The sequence below is a fragment of the Oryzias latipes genome, chromosome 13 (genome assembly GCF_002234675.1).
Source record: "Oryzias latipes chromosome 13, ASM223467v1".
Taxonomy (NCBI): domain Eukaryota; kingdom Metazoa; phylum Chordata; class Actinopteri; order Beloniformes; family Adrianichthyidae; genus Oryzias; species Oryzias latipes.
The window spans coordinates 21,555,375-21,577,084 of record NC_019871.2 but is presented as its reverse complement, the minus strand read 5'-3'; the positions used below and the strand labels follow the sequence as shown (position 1 = coordinate 21,577,084).

At 40.0% G+C, this 21,710-nt stretch overlaps 1 protein-coding gene and 1 long non-coding RNA gene across 3 annotated transcripts; both read left to right on the top strand.

Annotated features, from left to right (window-relative positions):
- Positions 1–241: 241 nt before the first annotated feature.
- rab38 (RAB38, member RAS oncogene family) lies at positions 242–13,911 on the top strand. 2 transcript variants are annotated; one of them, XR_909877.3, is made up of 4 exons: positions 242–1,279; positions 7,013–7,293; positions 10,789–11,013; positions 11,085–13,911. XR_909877.3 is itself a non-coding variant. In XM_004075746.4 (3 exons), the coding sequence occupies exons 1-3, from the start codon at positions 793–795 to the stop codon at positions 10,942–10,944; spliced, it is 924 nt and encodes a 307-aa protein (XP_004075794.2). In that variant the 5' UTR covers positions 243–792; the 3' UTR covers positions 10,945–13,911. The 2 variants fall into 2 exon arrangements, 1 of the variants encoding a protein (XP_004075794.2); XM_004075746.4 differs by having other exon boundaries at positions 243–1,279; positions 10,789–13,911.
- LOC111948461 lies at positions 7,310–7,686 on the top strand. Its single transcript, XR_002874480.1, has 2 exons — positions 7,310–7,468; positions 7,576–7,686. It is a non-coding gene; the product is annotated as an uncharacterized LOC111948461 (long non-coding RNA).
- Positions 13,912–21,710: the final 7,799 nt, after the last annotated feature.

Sequence of the window (21,710 nt, the reverse complement as noted above, 5' to 3'; positions counted from 1 at the left end):
GTGGGTCTAGATGACCCAACTCCCAATGTTAAAGTGCCTAGGATAGCACAGGGGTTAAAAATGTATGTGTCAGTGTGTCTGACATTAGAAACAACAATAGTATTTTCTGTCACAATTACAATCTTTTTCAAATGTAATTTTTATCGTTTGCCTCTGATTCACAATGATTTGAATAGAGAAATAATGTTAAGCTTAATTTTTATGTCCTCCATCATCAGATAGAGGCCACAAAAACATGTTAAAAACACCAAAAACAAAATTTTGGGTCTTTAATGCAAAAACAAGTCACCTTTGTCAGAGTCAAGTCTGAAGTTTTAAAAGTTTGTTTTTGTTTAATTAATTGATTACCAAGATGCAAATGCCAAAATCAAATATAAAAGAAAAATTCTTAAAAAAACAAATATAAAAATAAATATAATAATACATTTTTTAACAAAGCAATTAGGCCTGCTGGAAAGCGAGTGGGTAGATAGTTATGATTAAAATAAATATTTGATCATCAGAAGTTGTCATTTAAATACCTTGTGGGGACACCTTAACATGGCAGTTTGTGTTTCTACTGTTTTTTTTTTTATGACCTGACAGTGACGTCCTGAATAAAACATAAATAAATGTAAAAACAATCAGTTTTGAAATCTCAAAACCAGGTTTCAAGTCCTTAAGGTTGAGTCTCAAGTCCCCATCTCTGCTACTAAATGGGGCCCTCAATACATGAACCAATCCAGTGGCTTATTTTAACTTAAATAACAAACACCATCTAAAACCCACATTCATGAAACCTCTTCATAAGTCATGATGACTAAACTCTTCTCGTCTGTGGGTCCAGGCCAGGCAGCTCCAACCTCTCGAGGCTCACTCACAGGCGGCTGTTGCGCAACACACACTGTTCCTCCCTGGAAACGGATCAGTCACAAGGAAGGACCCACACCCCTGAGCTCCACTTCCCCGCGTGGCTCAGGGCGTAGCTGCCTCTTCTCCTCTGCTCCCAGATCTCCAGTCCTCCTGGCCCCGTCATCTCCCGAGTCCTTTCCTCCACAGTGGATTCATGCGCAGCTCTCGCCCTCCTCCTCGGTCGCCATGCAGAACAACCACCACAAGGAGCGCCTCTACAAGATCCTGGTCATAGGAGACCTCGGGGTGGGTAAGACCAGCATCATCAAGCGGTATGTCCACCACAACTTCAGCCCCAACTACCGAGCCACCATCGGGGTGGACTTCGCTCTCAAAGTCCTCAACTGGGAGCAGGAGACGGTGCGCCTGCAGCTGTGGGACATCGCAGGTACAGACAGACAGGCTCTGCAGGACTGAGTCTGAACCCAAACACAACTTTCCAGACTTAAAACTTCAAATATATGGATATATTATTTTACATGATGGCCTCATCTTGGAGATGCATTTAGATGACTATATTTAGATGTTTTCTTTATATATATGTCGTCCCATTTTCCATATATGTATCCAATATATTTAATTGACCTATATATTCTAGGCATTTCTTACTTAAAAAAAACATGTTTTTATTTATTTATAAAATCATCTAATAACAGTTTATACGTTGGTGGGTAATTTTTTATAGCTTTGGGTTAATATTTCCTGACCATTGTAATTCATTTCTGCAGATATACTTGTAAACACAAAAAGCTGCCCTAAAATAATACCAAATAGCTAATAAAACTGTGACTCCAAATTCCTCTAATACATTCTTCACTGCAAAAACTGGATTCTAAAAAAGCAAAAAAAAACCTCTTGTTTCAAGATTTTTTTTTTATTTACCGTATTCTGTCTTGCAAGAAAAATAATCTTATCAAGAAAGGTATTCAATGGCAAAATAAAAGAAAACCTTTTTCTTGAAATAAGAACTATTGATAAGAGCATTTTTCTTATCCTGTTGGCAGATTGTTTTGGCTTATTTATAGATTTTCATTTTTCAAATAAGAATTTTTGAATTATTTCAAGGGGGCCTGTTTTTTGGAGTATTGCCATTGGCTGCAACTTCCTGCTTCAAAGCTGTTTGGCAACACAGAACAGTCATATGACCTCTCACTTTACGGCGTGTGTTTACAACGTTAATAGTGCCAACTCCTTGGACTTCTCGTTCTTTACCTTAAGAATTTTCCTCAGAACTTTTACTACCATCAATTTTTTTTTTTTTTTGCAACCAAGGAGTCCCAACACAAAAACCTGTATTTGCTGTATTTGCCTGTGACGACCTTGTAAACCAGAAACAATCTCTCTGTTTCTCCGGGATGCTGTTGGGTAAAATGACAAACCTAAAGGCTCCAGCAGTTTGGTGTCACATGAGTGTCGGATGAGGTTCAGAAGAATCCTCTGACCTGCTGCTCGCTCCCCTCCTGAGTGCTCTCTCCAGCAAGCGCAAGCAGTCATGTGTCTCAAACTCATGTGAAGGAGATTTGAGGCCCTGGACCTTGTACACAAAAAGCTTTTATTACAAGCTAAAGAGCATTTTTCAAAGGAAGAAAAAATCTATCTTTGTGCTGCTGCCCACAGTTGAAATATCCAAAAGATTTGGACCCATTGTTCTTATCGGAACTTTTTCTAAACATCTGTGTGGCTCCTTAAGATTTTTTGAGATTTCTTAACAGATCCAACAAGACGTTTTGCATAGATGTTTAATTAGTGGCTTAAACATAAACAAAACCAGAAAACTTTACGTAATGAAAGCTGCGTGAGGTGGTTCTGCTTCTAAAAAGCTTTTTTTGTTTCACGTTACGTTTCCACAATGTCAAAGAAAAAGTTTTAACTTTTTAGCCAAACTTTTACGCACAATGTTTTAACCAATACAACATCACAGTTTGAGGGGATTAATGATACCCTGAAGCTATTTGTTGCAACAGATCTAATAAATCAGCGGTTTGTTTCGGAGTTTTCCTCAGGATTAACGGCATTCTATTTTTGTGTGTTTTGGGATCGGGGCTCACAGAGTGACAGAAGTTGTTTATCAGGCCTTCAGCTCAGATGGAAAGAGTCCAGAGCTTGTTTTGTTGGTTTCGTGTCGGATTCAGCGTCTTAAATTTACATGTGTTGTGGAAGATGTGGGAGTGGAGCACTTCAGACACCCTGAGTCCTTGAGCCCTCTTGGTTTGAGGCTTTGGGGTCAGTTTCAACTCTCAGTCTAAATGGTCAAGAGCTTTTTTTTTAAGTATTCTTGTAAAACTGCAGTTTTCACTCCATATTATTATTTGACAATTTACAATTTAGTCTAAGAATTTACCTTTGATACAGTTTTTGCTGGCAGCGACTGATATCTATCTTTTTAGGCCAACCCCCAACCCCAACCTCTTTTTTTTTTTACAAACTTTTTCATTATATGACATAATATTTCCACAATAAATCTAAAACTGGACAAAAAACTCAATGCAGAGTATCGGTAGTAGGCCTACATTTAGTCTTTTTGTAAAATCTTTTTTTACTTTTGCTGTGTGTTTTGCCCTGAATTTGGTTTTACTACTGACCAATAAATAATCCCCTTCATTATTTTGCACTAATTCTCAGCTTCTTTTTTTTTTTAGCATTTAATATTTTCTGTTATGTTACTAGGTGACCCAAGCTTTTCTCTAACCCTTGTGCAACCCTATGGGGTCAAGATGACCATTGACGTGTTCTCCCTACCAAGACAAAGGTGGATAAAGGTGGAAAGATTTCATGTAATCCATAGACACCAGTGAAGATCACAAATCATTGAAGAAAAAACCCCCACAAAAATCTAGATCAAAAAAATATTTAAATCCAAAAACGAAGCAAAGACAAGCTCAAAACAATATGAAACATTTGTTTAAAAAAATCAGGCAAAACTCCACTTAACAAAATGTAATGTACCAGAGATTTTTTCCAACAGCTATTACAACTTTGGGTCATGATGACTTTTGTTATGTTTGTTTTAAACCAAAAATTTCAAAGACAATAACAGTTTTGAAATCCTTTATATTAAATTCAGGATGAAAACTATTCTAATAACAGGTTGATGTTATTCCTATGTAATTGTAAAAAACCAAAGTGATTGGCCAACTCACTGGTGAGTTCAGAGACTGCTGAGGATTTAGCTGTGTACAATAAAGTGTTTTGTTAAATCTTTTTTTATAGTGCACAGTTTAAAAAATAGTTTTTTATGAAAAGAAATTCTCACTTAACTTAATACATGATTACACATTTCTAATTTATTTCAAAATAAGAGTGAGAATTTTTACAAGTTAAACTATTTACATCTAATTCACAAGTTTGTGTTTGAAAAACATTTTTGTTTCTTTGAGCTTGGACTGATAAAGCTTTCAGTATATTTATATATTTAATCATTACATTCACACATTATCTTTTTTTCTTTTTCTTTTCTCAAAACTTGCAGTTAACTTTTCAGAATACAACACCAATATTCTTGGTGTTTTGTACTTTTAGTGCAAGGGTGTCAAACTCATTTTCACAGAGGGCCACATCAGCATAGTGGTTGTCCTCAAAGGGCCAGATGTAACTTATACATGTAACTAAATGTAATAAAAAAAAATGTAACTACTCCTTAATGTTAAATTACTCATTATTTATTTATTATAACTTTTTAAAGTGAGAATTGCAGTTGCATAGAAAACATATGTTTGCTTGTTCACTGTCCAAGTGAATAAAGAAAAAGAACATAAAACTGATCTAGAAAGAACAAGTATTACACGTGTAACATTTTACAAAAAAAGGCTGCACACACCCTTGCATCCAACTGATGGTTTGATGACAACAATTTGTCTGCATACACACATAAGACCTGCAAACATTGAATAATTACAACAGCAGCTACACATAAATAATAAGTAAACAACTAAAGAAAAATTTTATTTAAAGGAATTAAAAACTTTTATGCTCTCACGGGCCACATAAAATGACATGGCCCCCGGGCCTTGAGTTTGACAAGTGTTTTAGAGTATCATTGTCAATTGAGTAAATTCCCAAAGGAAACTAAAGCTGAATGCAGCTTGTTTGACCCCCAGGCACCGCCTTCTGCCCCCCTTTTGAACAGCTCTTACTGGCTGAGCGGCTGCTACACGGCCGTCACATTTCCATTCTGCAACAGTGACCCTGGTCAGAGCTAGATTTGACAAAATCATGAAATTTTTTTTTTTTTACTATGTTGGTTTTATCACCATAGCAACGATTTTATGCTTTTGGTCACCTGGAGGCGACAAATGTTGTTTTCAGACAAATTGGCTAAAGTAAACTTCTGGATTTCCTTGACAACTGAGGTTTGTTGATAATTACGCCCACATTCCTAATATGATGATATTGCATGTGATATTGTTTTGCTAAGCCTGAGAAAACGATTCCTGCAAATTGTCACAATATTCCTGTAAAATATGTGTGACCAACAGGGAAATTGCGATCTCGCAACGCTACCACTGTTAAAAATCTACAATCTTTAAAACCAGCATTTTTTCCTGAGTAGCTTCCCAATGATGTTTAAGGAGTTAGGAGGTGACAGATCAAAATCCCAAGGAGTTTAAATTTGTAGCTTTCTACAAAGAGGATTTTTTTTAAATATCAAAATGGCGGCTTCTCCTTGAGGTCAAAGGTCATTAGTTGTGGCTGTAAACGTAATTTTCGTGAAGCTTCCTCAAACAACTTTTTTTTCTTTTTTCTAAATTTGAATTAGAATTAGAATGTGAAATCGCCAAATTTCACACTTCATCACAAAATGGCTGCCAAGCTGTAGGCCCCGTGCCCGTCTCAGAATAATTTTAAACCGCCTTTGAATAATCTCAACATGTGTGTTTAGTGAATTTGCTAATATTTTTGCGAGCCCCATAAGAGATTTTTGCCACATTTAGTTTTTTATTGACCATTTCAGAGCAGCTGGATGGCTCAGTTAGCTGCATGTACTGGCATGTCATTTCCCAGGGGGTTGCGATGAGCTTTATCCAGGGGCAAGACCCTTTGTGCTACTGCCTAACCATGTAGCCATCCCCAGCCTGGATAACATGGAGCATTGTGTCAGGAAGGGCATCCAGAGTAAAAATTTCAGCTGCACCAACTGTGTGAATCAGTTAAAGTTGATTTGCTGTGGAGACCCCTGAAGGGATATACCGTAAGGTGAACAACAAACCTGTTGTGATATCTTAATTCATTTTCACCAAGTACAAGGCGTGTGCAAATTAAGGTTGAGTTTTTGAGTATATGGTGGGGGTCAAAGGCGCAGTAAAAAAAAAAGAATTGTGAAAACAATCTAGTCCTCGCAGTCCATAGCTGTTCGGGGACGTAATTATTAAAATATGGATATCATTTAGAAGTTTAAATATATTGCAGATTTTTTGTAACCTCACATTCTTTATTAAAGTTGGGGGTCCCTTTCTCCTTTTTAATACTGAAGATGTTGGAAAAGTTTGTTGGAGAATCTGACCCTTTTGTTCTTGAGCGGAGCTGTCCTTCTGCCAGCTGTTGCTGCCGACCCTTTCCCACCTGCTCAGAGGAGAAGCATAGCTGTTTTTGGTGAGCCCACAGAGTGGCATCATGCCCATAAGCAAACATTACTCCAGGGCTATTTGTGCTTTGGTGCCGTTTGTGGAAGAGAACATTTGCTTGGTTTTAGTCCGTCATCTGGGCTTATCAAATTAATTTCCCTGTCAGGAATTCTGGCAGAAAAATTCTGGTGATCAGACAAAAAAAAAAAAGACCAAAAGATGCGTTTGTTGTTGATTCTTTCTGCCTTATTTTGTCTCATCCATCTCTCCCTGCGGATTTCTAACAGGAAGAACCTGAATGCAAGTGTATTTGATTGTGTTATAGAGAATACTGGCCAGTTAGGCTGATAGGAGTGTGAGGACATGAGTAAAGCACATGACTCATTAGTAACGTGATTTTCGATGTAAAGCCCACTCTGTCAAAAACATCCCTCAAAAATAAGAAATATTTGTTTTTCTTGGTGCATTAGCATAAAACTTCTGGATGTACTGACTAGTAACGGAATAAAGAAACAAACTCCTGATTTTTCCCTTTTTGCATGTTCGTGTGTGTTTTCCAGGTCAGGAGCGGTTTGGTAACATGACCCGCGTGTATTACCGCGAAGCCATGGGGGCGTTCATCGTGTTCGATGTGACACGGCCCGCCTCCTTTGAGGCTGTCACCAAGTGGAAGGAGGACTTGGATTCCAAAGTGACTCTTTCCAACGGGAAACATGTAGCTACGGTGCTACTGGCTAACAAATGTGACCAAGGTCAGGATGTACTGACCAATAACGGAATAAAGATGGACCAGTTCTGCCAGGAGAACGGCTTCGTGGGATGGTTTGAGACGTCTGCCAAGGTGAGACAGCTGACACACATCCAGAAAGATTCATTTGAGTGGTGGTCCACGCTGGTGTGTCAGTCAGCACACTCTGTTCACATGTCCTTGAGAGGCAGCTGGCATCCTTGACTCTCTGACTCAGCAGCCGATTATTCTGCCAGGATGCCACTACAGGATGAGAAGTATTCTTCAAGTGAGCAAACTTCACAGCCTCAGTATTTGCATATGAATGAAAATTCAGTCACAGCGCTCTGCCGCTTTCATGCAGAGACTCAGCAGACGTTCCCTCTGTTTTTCCAGGTCAGCTGCACATCAGGTGCTCTGTCATCCTGAAAAGATATCCAGGAATGTGGAGGGAATAAATCACAGCTGCTTTCACACTTGCTGCTTACATTAAAAAGGATTTGTTTCATATTTTGAATCCTTTTTGATTCAATTTTCTAAAAAAACAAATCTTTTGATGCTGTCTGTTCAAAAATATGTTTTTTCATGTCTTTTACTAAGTTTATTCCTTTGGAGGCTTTTTCACATGTCATTGTAGCGCATGAATCTGAGCAGATCTGGCTCCACAGTTACATCAGCTGAGAAACCTTCCTGAAAATGAATTAATTCTGCATTATACTACTGTAAAAGATCAGCATTCCTTATCAACTTCCTTATCATTTGCCTCTGGACCTCATGTATTAGGTCCGGACAGCCATGGATGAGTATGAATACCCAGACAAACTGGTCTTTCACTAGTTTAAGGGCAAACAGGTTTCAAATATTGCCAAAAAATGTCACATACCTGTCATCACTTAAAATATATTTTTTCTTTTTTCTTGCATTTTTATTTAAAAACTGAGAAGTTCTAGCCAACACTCAGGATTCCTGATTGCATTTGGATATGCTGCCAAAAGGCACTCTATAAAAAAAATGTAACAAAGCCAACCTAAGAAAAAAAATCCTGTTAAAATATTAAATTATAAAAAGGAAACTCTGTAAATTTACTCTGCAATTGATTTCTTTGAGACTAATTTGTGGAAAGTAAGTGTCTAATAAGTGTAGGTGTCTGATCCGTGTGCTGTGGCCTATGGCAGCCAAGAATCACACGAGTGGATGGAAAAGGAGGAAGATAAACTTTAACACCTGTGACTCTCATTTAGGAACCATGAGTTCACCTCCTGCTCACTGTAACCCTTGTGCTATCTTAGGCCCTTTAACATTAGGAGTTGGGTCATCTAGACCCACTAGACAGTGCTCTGAACCTTTCTTCTTCAATGATTTGTGATCTTTACTGGTGTCCATGAATTACATGAAATCTTTCCTCCTTTATCCACCTTTGTCATGGTAGGGAGAACACGTCAGTGTAAGGGTGGGGTCATCTAAGATAGCACAAGGGTTAAACTCAGTATAGTATTATTTCCTTAGGTTTTTTTTATTGTACCCTCAGTTTAAAGACCCACTCTGAGGAAAATGTTGTTTTTAGCGTTCTTTCTCACATATAAAGAAAATTAAGCTCAAAATTGCAAATCTGAGTATTTCTTTGATCAAATTGTTGTGGATCAGGAGCAGATGGAAAAATTAGGTTTAACACTTTTGTTGCATCACTAATGTTATATTAGGGGTGTTATCGGTTGAAAGCTAGCAGGAGAGCGTGTAAATAGAGAGCTCTCAGTAGTGGGGAGGGGAAAGGGGGGTGCGATTGCTCCTGGTCCCATCCACAACTCAGAGGTGAATTTCTAATTAGCTACTGCCGCGCTGCAGAAACTATGTCCTAGAAAATGACACAGGTTTGTTGATTTAGGCTAAAAATGGTATACTCATAATTAAAAGACCACTGGGCATACTTTGAAATAGATCTAAAGATGATTTGAGTGGTACTGTCTCGTCTTGATTAAGTTTAATCAATATTATAGTTAAACTAATCAAAAAGTCACATAGAATCATCCAAGTTAAGATCAGCAAAGAAACTTGTGAATTTTTGTGTTTTTTGTTCAGATTAAGGCAACATGAATGATAGGTGAAGCTGTTGCACAGATTTGATCAGAAACTGACAATGATATATGATATATGTTCAAGAGTGAAAAAAGTCTGCTTTTCACCAAAGTGAGATGTTACAAGCAGAATTTTCTTGGTACTCCTGGGGTAATTTGAGTATTATTACCAGTCAGAAGAGTTACTTCAACCACTTATCTGGAGCAGCGCTGAACCTCTTCTGCATGCTTTTGAGTCCAGACACACAGATACGCTTTCTGATGTCTTTTGGGGTGTGACAGAGTCAAACATTTGAATCTGAATCTGAAAATAGAGCAGGGAAGGAGTTCAGATTATTCACAGATAGGACAGGTGAAGTTCTTTTCACAGCAAAACTCCACATGTGATGTTTAACACAGTTTAATCCCCATAAATTCAAACTGCAAACATATATCTTTACGTTGTCTGTGTTTTACTGACAAAGTATTCATAACCTCCTAAGGCCTGGTGTCCACATACGTGGACATCATAATTTGGGGTATATTGTCACATTAGTTAATCCTGCTCAACTGTAGCTTTGTTCCTGCATGTTTAGAGAGTTAGCTCAGATTTAAACATCAGAGGTTAAACATCTACTTTTTTACTAGTCTCTTTAAATTTTGGGGGTTTAATCCAGTAAAGCCCATCACATCAAATAATTGACATAAAATGCATTTTTTTGGGAATCAAAGGGTTGTACAGCGCTTTTCTACCTTCCTTGAAGGCCCAAAGCGCTTTATAGTCACAGTCCCATTCACCTACTCACAGACATTCACACCCTGATGGTGACTCTGCTGGCAAACACCAACCTTCCACAAGAGGCAAGATAGGGTTTGGTGTTTTGCCCAAGGTCACTTCGCCATATGGGTGGGCAAGGCGGGAATCGAACCTGCAGTATTTTGATCAGAGGTCGACTGCCCTACCGTGGCACCATGGCCGCCCACGATGAAGATGGATGAATTAAGATGTTTTTTAAACCCTTTGACGTTTTCCACTAAAAAATAATGTTATATTTTATATAATTATTAATATTAGATGAGTTATTCTCTCCATTTTCCAGTAAAAAGTGTTTTTGAGATCTCACGGAAGCAGCCATTTTGAAATGTGCAAAAAAAGCCTTTTTCTACTGCCCCTAGTGGAATGATGATGAATTACAGGGCAAAAAAACTGGACCAAGTTATAAACAAGGGGTTTTTAAGGAAAGTTTGAATCCTCTATTGATAAAGGGGTCTCAGGAACCCATGCATCAAATATAATACGATGGTTACATAGGGTTGAATTTGAGGAAAGTCATGTTAAACTGGTATCCCTTTAAAGGTTGCCATACTTTTTGCAGCGGTTGCCTTTGTTTCTGTTTTTCCCATTAAAATTGAAATGAACAAAATAAAATCAGAGTCTTATTTTAATTCCATTTGACTAAATTTGATTTTCTTCTCTTAGACCATTGACATTTTATTAAAGAAACCTATGTTCTCTCTATATATTTTCTTCATGTACTCATCTTTGTCTTGTTTCCAGGAGAACATCAACATTGATGAAGCAGCGAACTGCTTGGTGAAGCACATTATTTCCAGTGAGAACGACATGCTCCAGTCAGAGGTTCCTGACACCATCACCCCTCAGTTGGAGAAGGACAAAGGCGGGACTTGCTCCTCCTGCTTCCGATCCCAGTAACCCTCCTGCCTGACAGTTGGACACCTTTTTTTTGCATCTCATTTCACACAAAGTCAAGCTTGTGTGGGAGTAAGTGGAAGAAGCCTTTTTGTCCAGTTTTTGAGGAGGATGGCACAAGCTCCAGCTCTCTTCCTGTCCAGCAGGCCGAGGCGGCGGTGGCGGTGGGAGGGTAGAGGTTGCTGGCTAAAGGAATGGATGGATGGAGACAGAAAGAGGGAGATGGATGCAGCTGTGTGCACTTGTCAAAGCCAAGGTCACCCCCCACCACCCTCCTCTTCCTCGGCTGCAAGCTTTGACAGTGCCACTTTGGTTGCCATGGTGACACAGTTAACACATGCACACTGAGAGAAAGACTACTACATATACATGCCATAAGTAATTGCCACATCTACAGCGCTCTTTGTTATATTCTAAGGTTTTCACTGCTGACAGACAATTGTTCTCAAAAAATTGACCTAAATTAAAAGAAAGAAATAAGAAACCTTCCATCATTTTTCAGAAGACCACATGTGTTGTTTGATTTTATGTTTGTTGCACCAATATAGCACATAATATGGATAATATTAAAGTGCCTTTTTCAACACCGGGCATGATATTTAATGTCTTAACCAGATATCTTTATGACATATTTATTAGTGCACTTAAAAGTGCATGTTGTGTTTTTTTTCCTCTCTTTTATTACTGAGGTAGGATTAAACTCATTACACTGATAAGATATTTAAACTTTTATTGTAAACATGAATGACTGTGTATTAATGAAAGCTGCATTACGGCAACTACTGTGTCTTTATTACTATATTTTCTGCACTATAGGGCGCACCAGATTAGAAGGCACACCATCAGGGAATGATCTATTTTCAAACTGATGTCCGAACTATAAGACGCATGAAACGAGAAACGAACGAGTTAAATCTGTCAGTCAGTCAGCCTTTATTCACTGTGTTCACAGTAACTCCAGAACATTGTTACATGCTACGTGTTACCCACATTGGCGTATTCACAGTGTATGCAAATTTTGTTTCCAACATGTAATAAAACTAGACTGATACCACTAACTACTGTAACTCCCAACCTGGTTAGAAACTCGTAAAAAATACACAGTCCGACACCACAAAACATTAGCACCATTAGCATATCAAAAAAAATACCCAACCAAACATTTTGACAGAGCCGTGCACCCCTCGACATCAGTAACCAGGATTAATCCATATAAAGTAAGATTAGAGTCAGAGACAAGTCCGCCAGTCAGTCAGACTTTATTTGCTGCGTTTACCTCTAGAACTTGTCTGTAACACAGTACACATTACCCACACAATAGTTGCAACTCCCTACCTTATTTGTAACACGTAAAAAACACATTCCAACACCGCTTCACATTAGCGTATTTTCAATAACACCAAACTTTGTTTGCAACTCGTACTAGAATTAATCCACATATAAGGTGCTCTTCAGTCTTTCTTGTAGGTGTGCCTTAAAGTGCTGAAAATACAGTATTCTTGTGGTTTTGTCCTCACTTTGAATTTCACTGTGAAATAGTTGAGAGTAAACATGCAGACGATGATCTACAACAAACTGACAGACCAAAGTTGTTTGAAAGATGTTCATATAATTAAAAGTAATTTTGTTCAGCTGTAATTTGCCTGCAAACGTCACCTTTATGGAGTTTTTATTACAGAAACAATGGAAAAGGTATTACTATGACGCTTATGATGGATCTCGGGCATTGACGTCACCCGTAGAAAATTGTTTACGTCCGGCTCTAACACATGAAGTCATTTTAGTCGCCATGTTTTCCATGAAACAGATGCTGCCATGTTGGAGCCAGACAACGTCTTTAATAAGTAGTTAATGGCTCGAGTTGGTCTGAGTTTCTATGGCAACCACTCTGGCCAATCATCGAATTTGTTGGAAGTTCAGACCACTACCATTTGAAAGCATGCTATATGAAATCTGTCAAACGTTTGATAGTTGGACGAGGGGACCAACACCTCCTTTTATTCAGGCATTTGATTAGCCAGTTTATAACAAGTAAAACTTGCACTACAGCAGAAGAACATAATTACAGAAATTAGGATGATAAAGAACAGGTTTAAAAAAAGATAGTAAGGCAAGAATGGTTATTCTGATAAATAGAATGACTAAGTAATAGATGTCTATTTCTCTATGGAAGACTATAGGATTTTAGCTTCTTGGAGCCGGTGGGTACTTCCTGTTTGGCCCCCTCCCCACTGGCGTTCCAATCAGTCCAGTTCTCATCTGCAGTCAACAGGCAGACAGATAAACTGAACTCTCTTAGAGTTGTATGGTGCTGTCCTCAAAGTTTTTGTGCATTCCTTTTCACTGCAGTGAGAGTATTCCTTCTGAATTGCTGCACAGGAATCAAGGAGCTCTGAGCAAGGTGCATGGCGCTGCCATCATGCACTACTCATCCAAAAGATTCCATAACAGAATAATTACTGCATGGAATGTTGTGTGTCAGCTGGCAACAGGTTATTTAACCACAACTTAAAGCAGCTTCTTATTTCTCAAACAGCTGTGCTAAAAGGCGCATCCAGTGCGCGTGGAACAGATCTTCATTTAATTAAGATTAGCCCAAAAAAATCTTGAAACTAAGATAAGGACTGTAGAATGAAGTTTTTATAGACTGGAGAGACAGGTGAGAGCCTTCCTCTACCAGGAGGACTTGTTTTAGAAAAAAAAATCGTAACTGCAGAGATCAGAGAGTCCTCAGATCTTTAGTGGAACATAATGTAGGAAAAACCCAAAACCCAAAACTTTATTTGTACTAAACAGTTAAAAGTATAATTACTTTCATGTGCACACTGCAAAAGACAGTCGAGATCCATAATGGACAGCTGTGCAACCTCAACCCCAGGGAACCCACCAGTTTTGATCCAAACAAGGATTGGTCACCACAGAGTGCAGACTGACGTCCAGTAGAATCTGTTTGATCTGCTGAAAAAAAAAGAAAAATCCATCAGACTCCCATCGTTAAAAGCCAATCTTTGTAAAAAAATAAAACAACTCTGGGTGCTAAAAATGTTGTGCTAATGCAGTAGCTTCTTTATGTAAAAGTGTTATCACAATGTAAAAAAGGTCCAAAAATATACTGTCAATTTTGGCCATAGAGAAAAGAGGTTTCAGCTTTTTATATAGTTAAATATCTGTTTAAATTGCTATGCTTCAGTTTGTCGTACAAAATTGAACATTATCTATACAAATCTGATCTTCTCAACCAGAATAAATGAAAAACCTGCCATGTAATCTGATTTAATCTGCTTGAAACATTCTTCTCCGTATGGTTGATTAGACGATTACATAAGGCTGTTTAGAGAATTAAGTGCATCTTACAATCACGACACAGATGCTATTAATGATTTGTTCTTGACATAATTTGGAATATAAATAAAAATACCAAATTCTTCCTGAAAAGCAAAGAAACAGAAAGTTTAGCATTGATCACTGAACCTCATCCATTCAGATTTGTCTCAAAGATTATTTAAATGTTTGACCCTGTGATGGACTGGGAACTAGTTTCCGGGACAGGCTCCAGCAACCCAGTGACCCCAAAAGGGATTCAGCGAGTTAAGAACATGGATTCATAATTTAAATGCTGTAAAATTAGACTTCACTGAATTAAAAACTAAATGTAAAAAATAGTAAAACATATACTACAAAATTAAACTGATACAGCATGAGCTTTAGCTTGGAGACCTTCCTCACAACAACAGTTTGATTGCAGCAGATCCACAGGGCTCCTTATCATTACCTTTCCACCTGTAGACCATGCAGTGCACCTTCACTATGCATTCATTCAGACACACAGCATCAAACAATTCAACCCTTATTTTACTTTGAGAGGAGCCCAAATTATTGTCCATAAGTGAATTTGTCGATTCAGTTTTTCTTTTACACAAACACACTTCAATTATCTGTAAGTGCTGACAAAATGTTGAATCTCCCAAAGAAAAGACATGAAATCCTGCAGGTTTGGCTTAGTGCTGTGAGAGAGCATCGTGTCACTGACTAATTCCTTCCAACCCAATTTGATTTTTTTTAGCCTCGAAGTGACCGATTCTGGGTGGACAAAAGGCGGTGGCATAGATGTGGGATTTTCCTCTGCTGTCGTCTGACTCAGGAGCAGAGCACTGCTCTGTGAGCACCCACGCAGACACCTTCCTCTCATGCAGTCAAACACACAAACACTGATGATCAGAAGACTACTTGCAGATTTGTCTTCCACTTTCTGCCCGTCTCTTAGGCAACACACCACCAACATAGTGGTAGTTTCAGCTTCCCTGTCCTCGCTGGCCCTGTCTGTGCAGTTCTGCTTGATTTCCTGTCATGTTATGAAGGACAAAAAAAAAAAAAAAAACAGAAAAGAAGAGTGAAAAAGCAACCAGAATGGAGGGCTTTTGTTATGAGATTTCTCACTTAAAGAGGAAATGATTTCAGGTTGATGTTTTCTCTTCCAGTTTTTGTTTTGCACACATCTTTTTTTAACAAACACACCATTAGTTTTAATCGCTATGCTGCAGTTTTCATTAAAAAGTAATGTGGAAAACCTTCAGCTGCAGTTTGAAAGGTGAGAACAGTTGTGACATATCGTCATCTGGAGGGGATAAGGCACCTCCATCTGAATTTAGTGGCTCGTTGTCAAGTGGAGAATCCCTTTAGGAGATAAGGAGCATTTATCCCAGAGCAGGGCTGAGGTGTAAATATGAAAATATTATAACTGTTGCCGTGAAGCAGTCAGAGAGAAAATACGCTCATTCAGGTCAGAGGCAGAGCTCCAATGTGGTCGATAAATGCTAAGAGAGGCGCTGGAAGTGGAGACAGCGGCAGGCTTTCTCTGGCTCGGAATTAAAGACACAGTAAAAGACAATCGATAGTCAGAGCCCGGAGACACTCAAGATGAATGAAAATAGCAGCTGTGTCTCCAGCATTGATCTATAGGATTGTGTGCGTAAGTCAATGTGTCGGATTGCTTTACTGCTTCTGTGTTTGCAGCTCTGCTGGGCCACACACAAGCCCTGACCTGCCGCTCAGGTAAGATTTACAAAGACGTCCCACTCAGAATCTGACAAGCAAGTGGGGTGGGGCACTAAAATATGACAGACGGCCTGTCAGACGCACACAGGGGCAAGGAACAGTTGGACACGAGGATGCTGATTCCTCTGTGGCAGTTCCAGTATTCCAAACTGAAAGAATTGAGTGCACCATCACAGCAGCAGAGGTTTCACAGGAGGAGGGGGACAAAAACACACTTTAGTTCATTATTGGTCAAGCACACATTATCTGACAGACCTGAGTAATACACAACATGAACACAACTTTTTGACTCTGGTAGAAATCCAATTGTTTTTATTTCTAAAGAGTGTGTTGCTTATTTTTATGAACACACTTTAATCCTTAGTCAAAACTGCCCTACGGGTGGATACAAGCTGTTTGCAGGTGAAAAATGGGCAAACCTGTAGGGGGCATCCAGGTGACCCACATGTGGGCATGCTGTGAGTGGCAGGTAGTAGTGAGCACTATTACAACACACCGATACAATTACGTGTGAAGTTGGTGAGACACGGAATGGTTTGTTGTCAAGATTTTACATTTTATTTATCCCCCCAAATCCTGCACATAAATAAGGAAACTAGACATTGTGTAGTTTGTGTGGAAATCCAACGGGTACTTACGTATCATTTGCACACCCCATGTGTAAAGAGCCAGTACTCACACCTAACGACTAGAGTGTGGCCTAGGGGCATTGTATGACAACATTACCCATACATCGCAAGTGTGTGCAACTTAAGATACCTACACAACAGGCATGTAGTGCACATTCAAGAACATGTTAAGTGCTCATTCTTGAACGTGCATTTAGCCCATGGAGTTCACCCTGAACAAGCAGGCTCAGATTTATTTTTCTTTTACTCTTGTTTACCAGCGCAGCTTCGTCACCTACAATTGGAAGAGGTTTGATGCTAAAATTTGATTTGCCGTAGGCGGTATGAATGTACATAATGATACACGACATGCACAACGATGGTACATTCCATTACACATGAAATCTCTTGAGGTGACTGCACGAAACACAAGACACACCTGCGCTCCCCCTTAAGATGCGGGTGCTCTTCTCTACGACTCTCCACAGGACCGGACAACCCAAAAACTCACATCACCCATATGACTCAGTCCTCCATACGGGTGCATGTGACAAAGGCTTTAAAGGAGATTCAGTTTCTCAGTACTGTAGAACAGTGTTTTTCAACCAGTGTGCCGCGGCACACTAGTGTGCCGCGGGAGATGGTCAAGTGTGCCGTGTGAAATTGCCCTCATTAACTGATCTAAAAACATTTTCCATCTCCAGGATTTCAGCTCTGTGTTCATCCGAACAGGCCCTGATAAAACACTGAGTATTTAGGAATATGAAAGATCGTAAAATACTTTTTCTTTGCGTTTATTTTATTTTATTAAAGACATTTTGATAAGAATGACGGCAGCGCGATTCAGCTGCAGCTCCTGCTGTATTTAGGAAAAGTCCCGCCCCTTTACCTGTCTCCACCAATCATTCTTGAAGGCTTAATCACATGTCATCAGTCTGACCAATCAGAAGTGCTTAAAGTCTTCACTTCCTTGTCCCGATTTAGCTCGTAAAGTCGCTCAGTTCCAACAAAAATAGCAGCTAAAGCTCGTCTTTAGCGGTGTAGCTTTCCACAGAATCCGGTATCAGACCGTGGAACAAGTGAACAAAACCATGAAGCTCCGAAAAGCGATCTCCGCCGGCCGTTTTTATGCACTACATCTCCCATGATGCATTGGGTTGTGAGAGTGACAGCGTAAAAGGAGTTCTGTTGTTAAACGTCTTGAAAACAACGAACACACTTCAAACTTTTTTAAAATCTTCTAACTTAACTTTTATTGCATCTTTTAGAAAAACAGCTGCAGCTTCCAGCTTTTTCTGCAATAATTATCACAAAAATGCACGTGAGATTGTGGAGGGGCTGTAGATCAATACAGACTATGAGTTTCTCCTTTTTTTTCATTTTTGGATGCTGGTGTGCCGCGGGATTTTTTTTAAGCTTAAAGTGTGCCGCGGCTCAGAAAAGGTTGAAAAACACTGCTGTAGAACAAGACAGGCTGTTCACGAAGGGTTTTTTCGTCAGCACACAGAATGAAACTGTTTCCAGCACTGAAAATGTGACGAGGTTATAAACCTGGAGGTCAAACCTCCTTTTCTGCCACAATTATTGTCCAGAGGATAATAAGGCCATGACACCTGTAACCTCGCCATAAAGCAGAGATTTCCATGAATTATAAAAAGAGGGATGTTTTGTTCCAGAAAAAAGGCCAGCAATAATTAGAGAGTCTAAAGGCAAACCATGCTATGATTTTTTTCTTTCTAACTGACATGTGTTTTGTTCAATGTTTTGTTTTACTGTTAGTAAATATAGAGGTATAATTGTGTGCCATCCAGGTCAAAAAAACACAATAACATCATGTTGTCCAGAACTGACAGGAAGGACAGTTCAGATAGATTTCCTCCTTTTCTCTTCTGACTTGAAAAGTTATGACACAAAGGTAAAAAAAGAAATCTGCTCAGTTTCTATGAATGTCACATCTATTCATAAAATACTGGTTCATTTTTCTTTTGCAGGATTAAGAAAATGTCATAAATGTCGCAAATCGACGCAGGGTGGTGGGACCTACGTACCAGCCTGGTCAGAGGGTTTTGCTCTCTTCACGGAACATCCCCATCCAGGCTACCTCACGCAAGCTGGCTCCACGCTATATCGGACCTTAAACCATTGAGCGAAATATCAATCCCTCATGTGTCTGTCTGCGGCTCCCAGCCCCGACGTTCACAGTCAGTCAGGTGTTGGATGTTCGGCGCCGGGGTCGTGGACATCAGTTCCTTGTGGACTGGGAGGGGTTACATTCCAGAAGAACGCTCATGGATCTCCCGTTCCTTGATTCTGGACCAATCCCTCATTGAGGATTTCTATCGGCCTCACCCGGATCGCCGCCCTGGATCACCTGGAGGCGGTTGTTGGGGGGGGGGGGGGGGGGGGGGGGTGCTGTCATGGTGCCTCTGGCAGTCTACTCTCCCCCTCCCCTCTCTGAGTCTACTCTCCCCCTCCCCTCTCTGCCCCTCTGCTGATTGGAACCAGCTGTGGATGCTCACCTCATCCCGCTCCAGCCTTCTTTAGGAGATCCAGCCCCAGCATTCATCGCCAGTTCGTTACTCCTAATCGGTGCATTTGTCTGGTCGCCTTGAGCTAAGTCTTATGGTTCAAGTTTGTTCTCGTACTTACCTCGCCTTTTCTCTCAGGTCTTCATCATCACGAGTATCCACCTGGTCCAGCCTCCACGCAAGCACCTCAGTCCATCCAGTTTCCGTCAAGCCACGCCACATTCCTGTCTCACGCAGTCCTGTCCGTCAAGACAGGACTCTTCAGGATCGGAGATAATTCGGCCATCTTCGGATCCTGCTCCAATACTGACGTCATCGTTCCTGCCTACGAACTATACTATGCCACTGAGAAAAGATTAAATCTAATGGAACTATTGTTTGCCTTGTGTCTTCTTCCGGGTTCCAGCATCTGAGTCTTCCACGTCATACGAATCATGACAAGTAGTTTTGTACTACTAAAGGTACTAAAGTATTTAAAGTTCTTGGATCATTAAAGGTCCCATCAAGATCTCAGTAGTCTGGCAGCTTGGGGATAGTAACTGTCTCTGATTCCTTTTGTGCTGATGTGATCCCATGAACACAAAAATAAATAATAAACGGCACCAAAGCACCAAATTAGAGTGCAGTTAAATCGTTGTCTGCTTTTGTCCCCTATCCATCCTGCCAAACAGATCATCAGAAGACTTGACACATCCCTCCCATCTGAGCATGTCTCCCTCACTGGGAGATTATTGCTGTCAGTGAAAGCACAAGAATGTCATTTTTTGTTCTGATATTTGCTGTTTCCACTTATCTTACCCTTCAGAGTTTTCTGGTGAAGGTCCTCAGACATCAAAGCAGGTGGAACTGATGCTCCTGCTGGATCTTGTAGGTTACTGACACCTTCAGGCTGCTTTTGTTCCTGCTTGGAAAAGCTCACCCCGAGCTCTTGCACTGCAAAAATATGAAAAACTTTTAAAAATAAAGTAAAGAAATAAAGTTTTGGCAGCTTTAGAAGGTAATCTCACCTGTATACAAACGTGTTGGTTCTTTGTCAATGTTCATTTAATGACACTGCACATTTTTCCCCTAAATGTTTCGGAGCATCTATGGCACCACAGATCATCCAGAGCAGCAGTTCTGTGGTTGAATAAAGTTTCCAGTTTCCACCAAGTGCAGTGCTGTAAAGTGCCCCCTCCTCTCAGGGAGGGACAATGTTCTGAGTGCATGATGCCACACTGCCATCTGTGGAAACAATGGGAGGTTTTTGTGTCACGTTATCGCACAATTACACCCAATGTGTTCATTTAATCTCCTTTCTACTCTGGCATGAGTGTGTGGAAAACATGTCAGTGCTGCTCGTGTCTGTATAGATTTAATTGCTTCCTCTTTATATCAAGAGTCTCTCTGCTCAGGAAGTTAATTGCTGCTGCAGAGTGTTTGTCCCTGGAATGGATCTTTAGGCCAAGGCCACAGCATGTGTCAGTGTGTGTCTGTGAGTGTGTGGGTTGCTGCAGAGTGTTTGCTGGCTCTCTTTGTCTTGGCAGGGAAAAGACTGGTTGGGAATGCCTTCCTCATCTGTGCCAACCATGGCCTGACGAACACACACAGCACATGCGCAGATTGGACCTGTACGTTCATGCTGGAGGGGAATTCTGAATTTCCACCTTTTTGTCAGAAAAAAAAAGACAAACTTGATCTTAGTTTTCAGGTCAAACTAAAAGGCTAAAGTCTGTTTGGAGAAAGGCTGAAGAAGGAGAAGGCACCATGGATGAAAAAGTGTGGGTGGATAAGATGCAAGTTGCTTGGAGGCGTGGGAGTTGGAGGGCGTGTTTACGTGTAGTGTCTATGTGTGAATGTGTGTTTATGTACCTCTTCTTCGCTGTGTGGGCGAATGAGCACGGGACAGAGTGATGGCTTACATAGAGGCAGTTGTCATGGCAGCAGAGGATGTCGTCTCGTTCCGCCTGATCTCAATTGTTCCAGAAGCCTGCAAACCTCCTCTTTTCTGCGCCATCTCAGTCCTTCTTTATCTGTTTCTTCTGTTTGCACATGCCATCTTCTTTTTAGCTAAATGGCTGGCTTACTCTCATCTCTCTTGCACTACATTTTTCTCTCATGCCATCTTTTATATCGACTCACATCTTGGCTTGAATTCTCCTAGTTCATTGCAGAACTCCACTCCTGTACAGCAGAAGCAGATATAAATAAATTGCAGTCAAGCTGCCATAGCTTTTACGTTTTTTCTTTTTATGGGAGCTATTTAGGTTTTTATGCTTGTGACGTGAACAGATGAGGGAAAGATCTCGCAGGAGGAGATAAATTCCTAAACACCTCACAGCCCGTTAATTCACAGCTGAAAACATTGCAGCCGCTTGACTCTGTCATGATTAGGACCTTCAGGCATTTCTAGTGTCCCACTGGAAAAAGAAAGCAGAAGAAATGATGACCTCCAATGTCCCATTAGGAACCCGACAGCATCAGAGTAAATCCTTCCCTGGCTGAATAGGTCAGTCAGTAAAGTGATGAAGCTTATCTCAATATTAAATATCAAATTGTTAAGTCATGCTTGGTTAATTAAATCTGATTTTTGTAAAAA

Excerpts from the sequence above, each read along its gene's own strand:
- rab38 (XM_004075746.4), top strand. The coding sequence starts at position 793 with ATGATGACTAAACTCTTCTCGTCTGTGGGTCCAGGCCAGGCAGCTCCA. Across the intron at positions 1,280-7,012 it reads GCAGCTGTGGGACATCGCAG|GTCAGGAGCGGTTTGGTAAC; the intron begins GTACAGACAGAC and ends TGTGTTTTCCAG. Across the intron at positions 7,294-10,788 it reads GGTTTGAGACGTCTGCCAAG|GAGAACATCAACATTGATGA; the intron begins GTGAGACAGCTG and ends TCTTGTTTCCAG.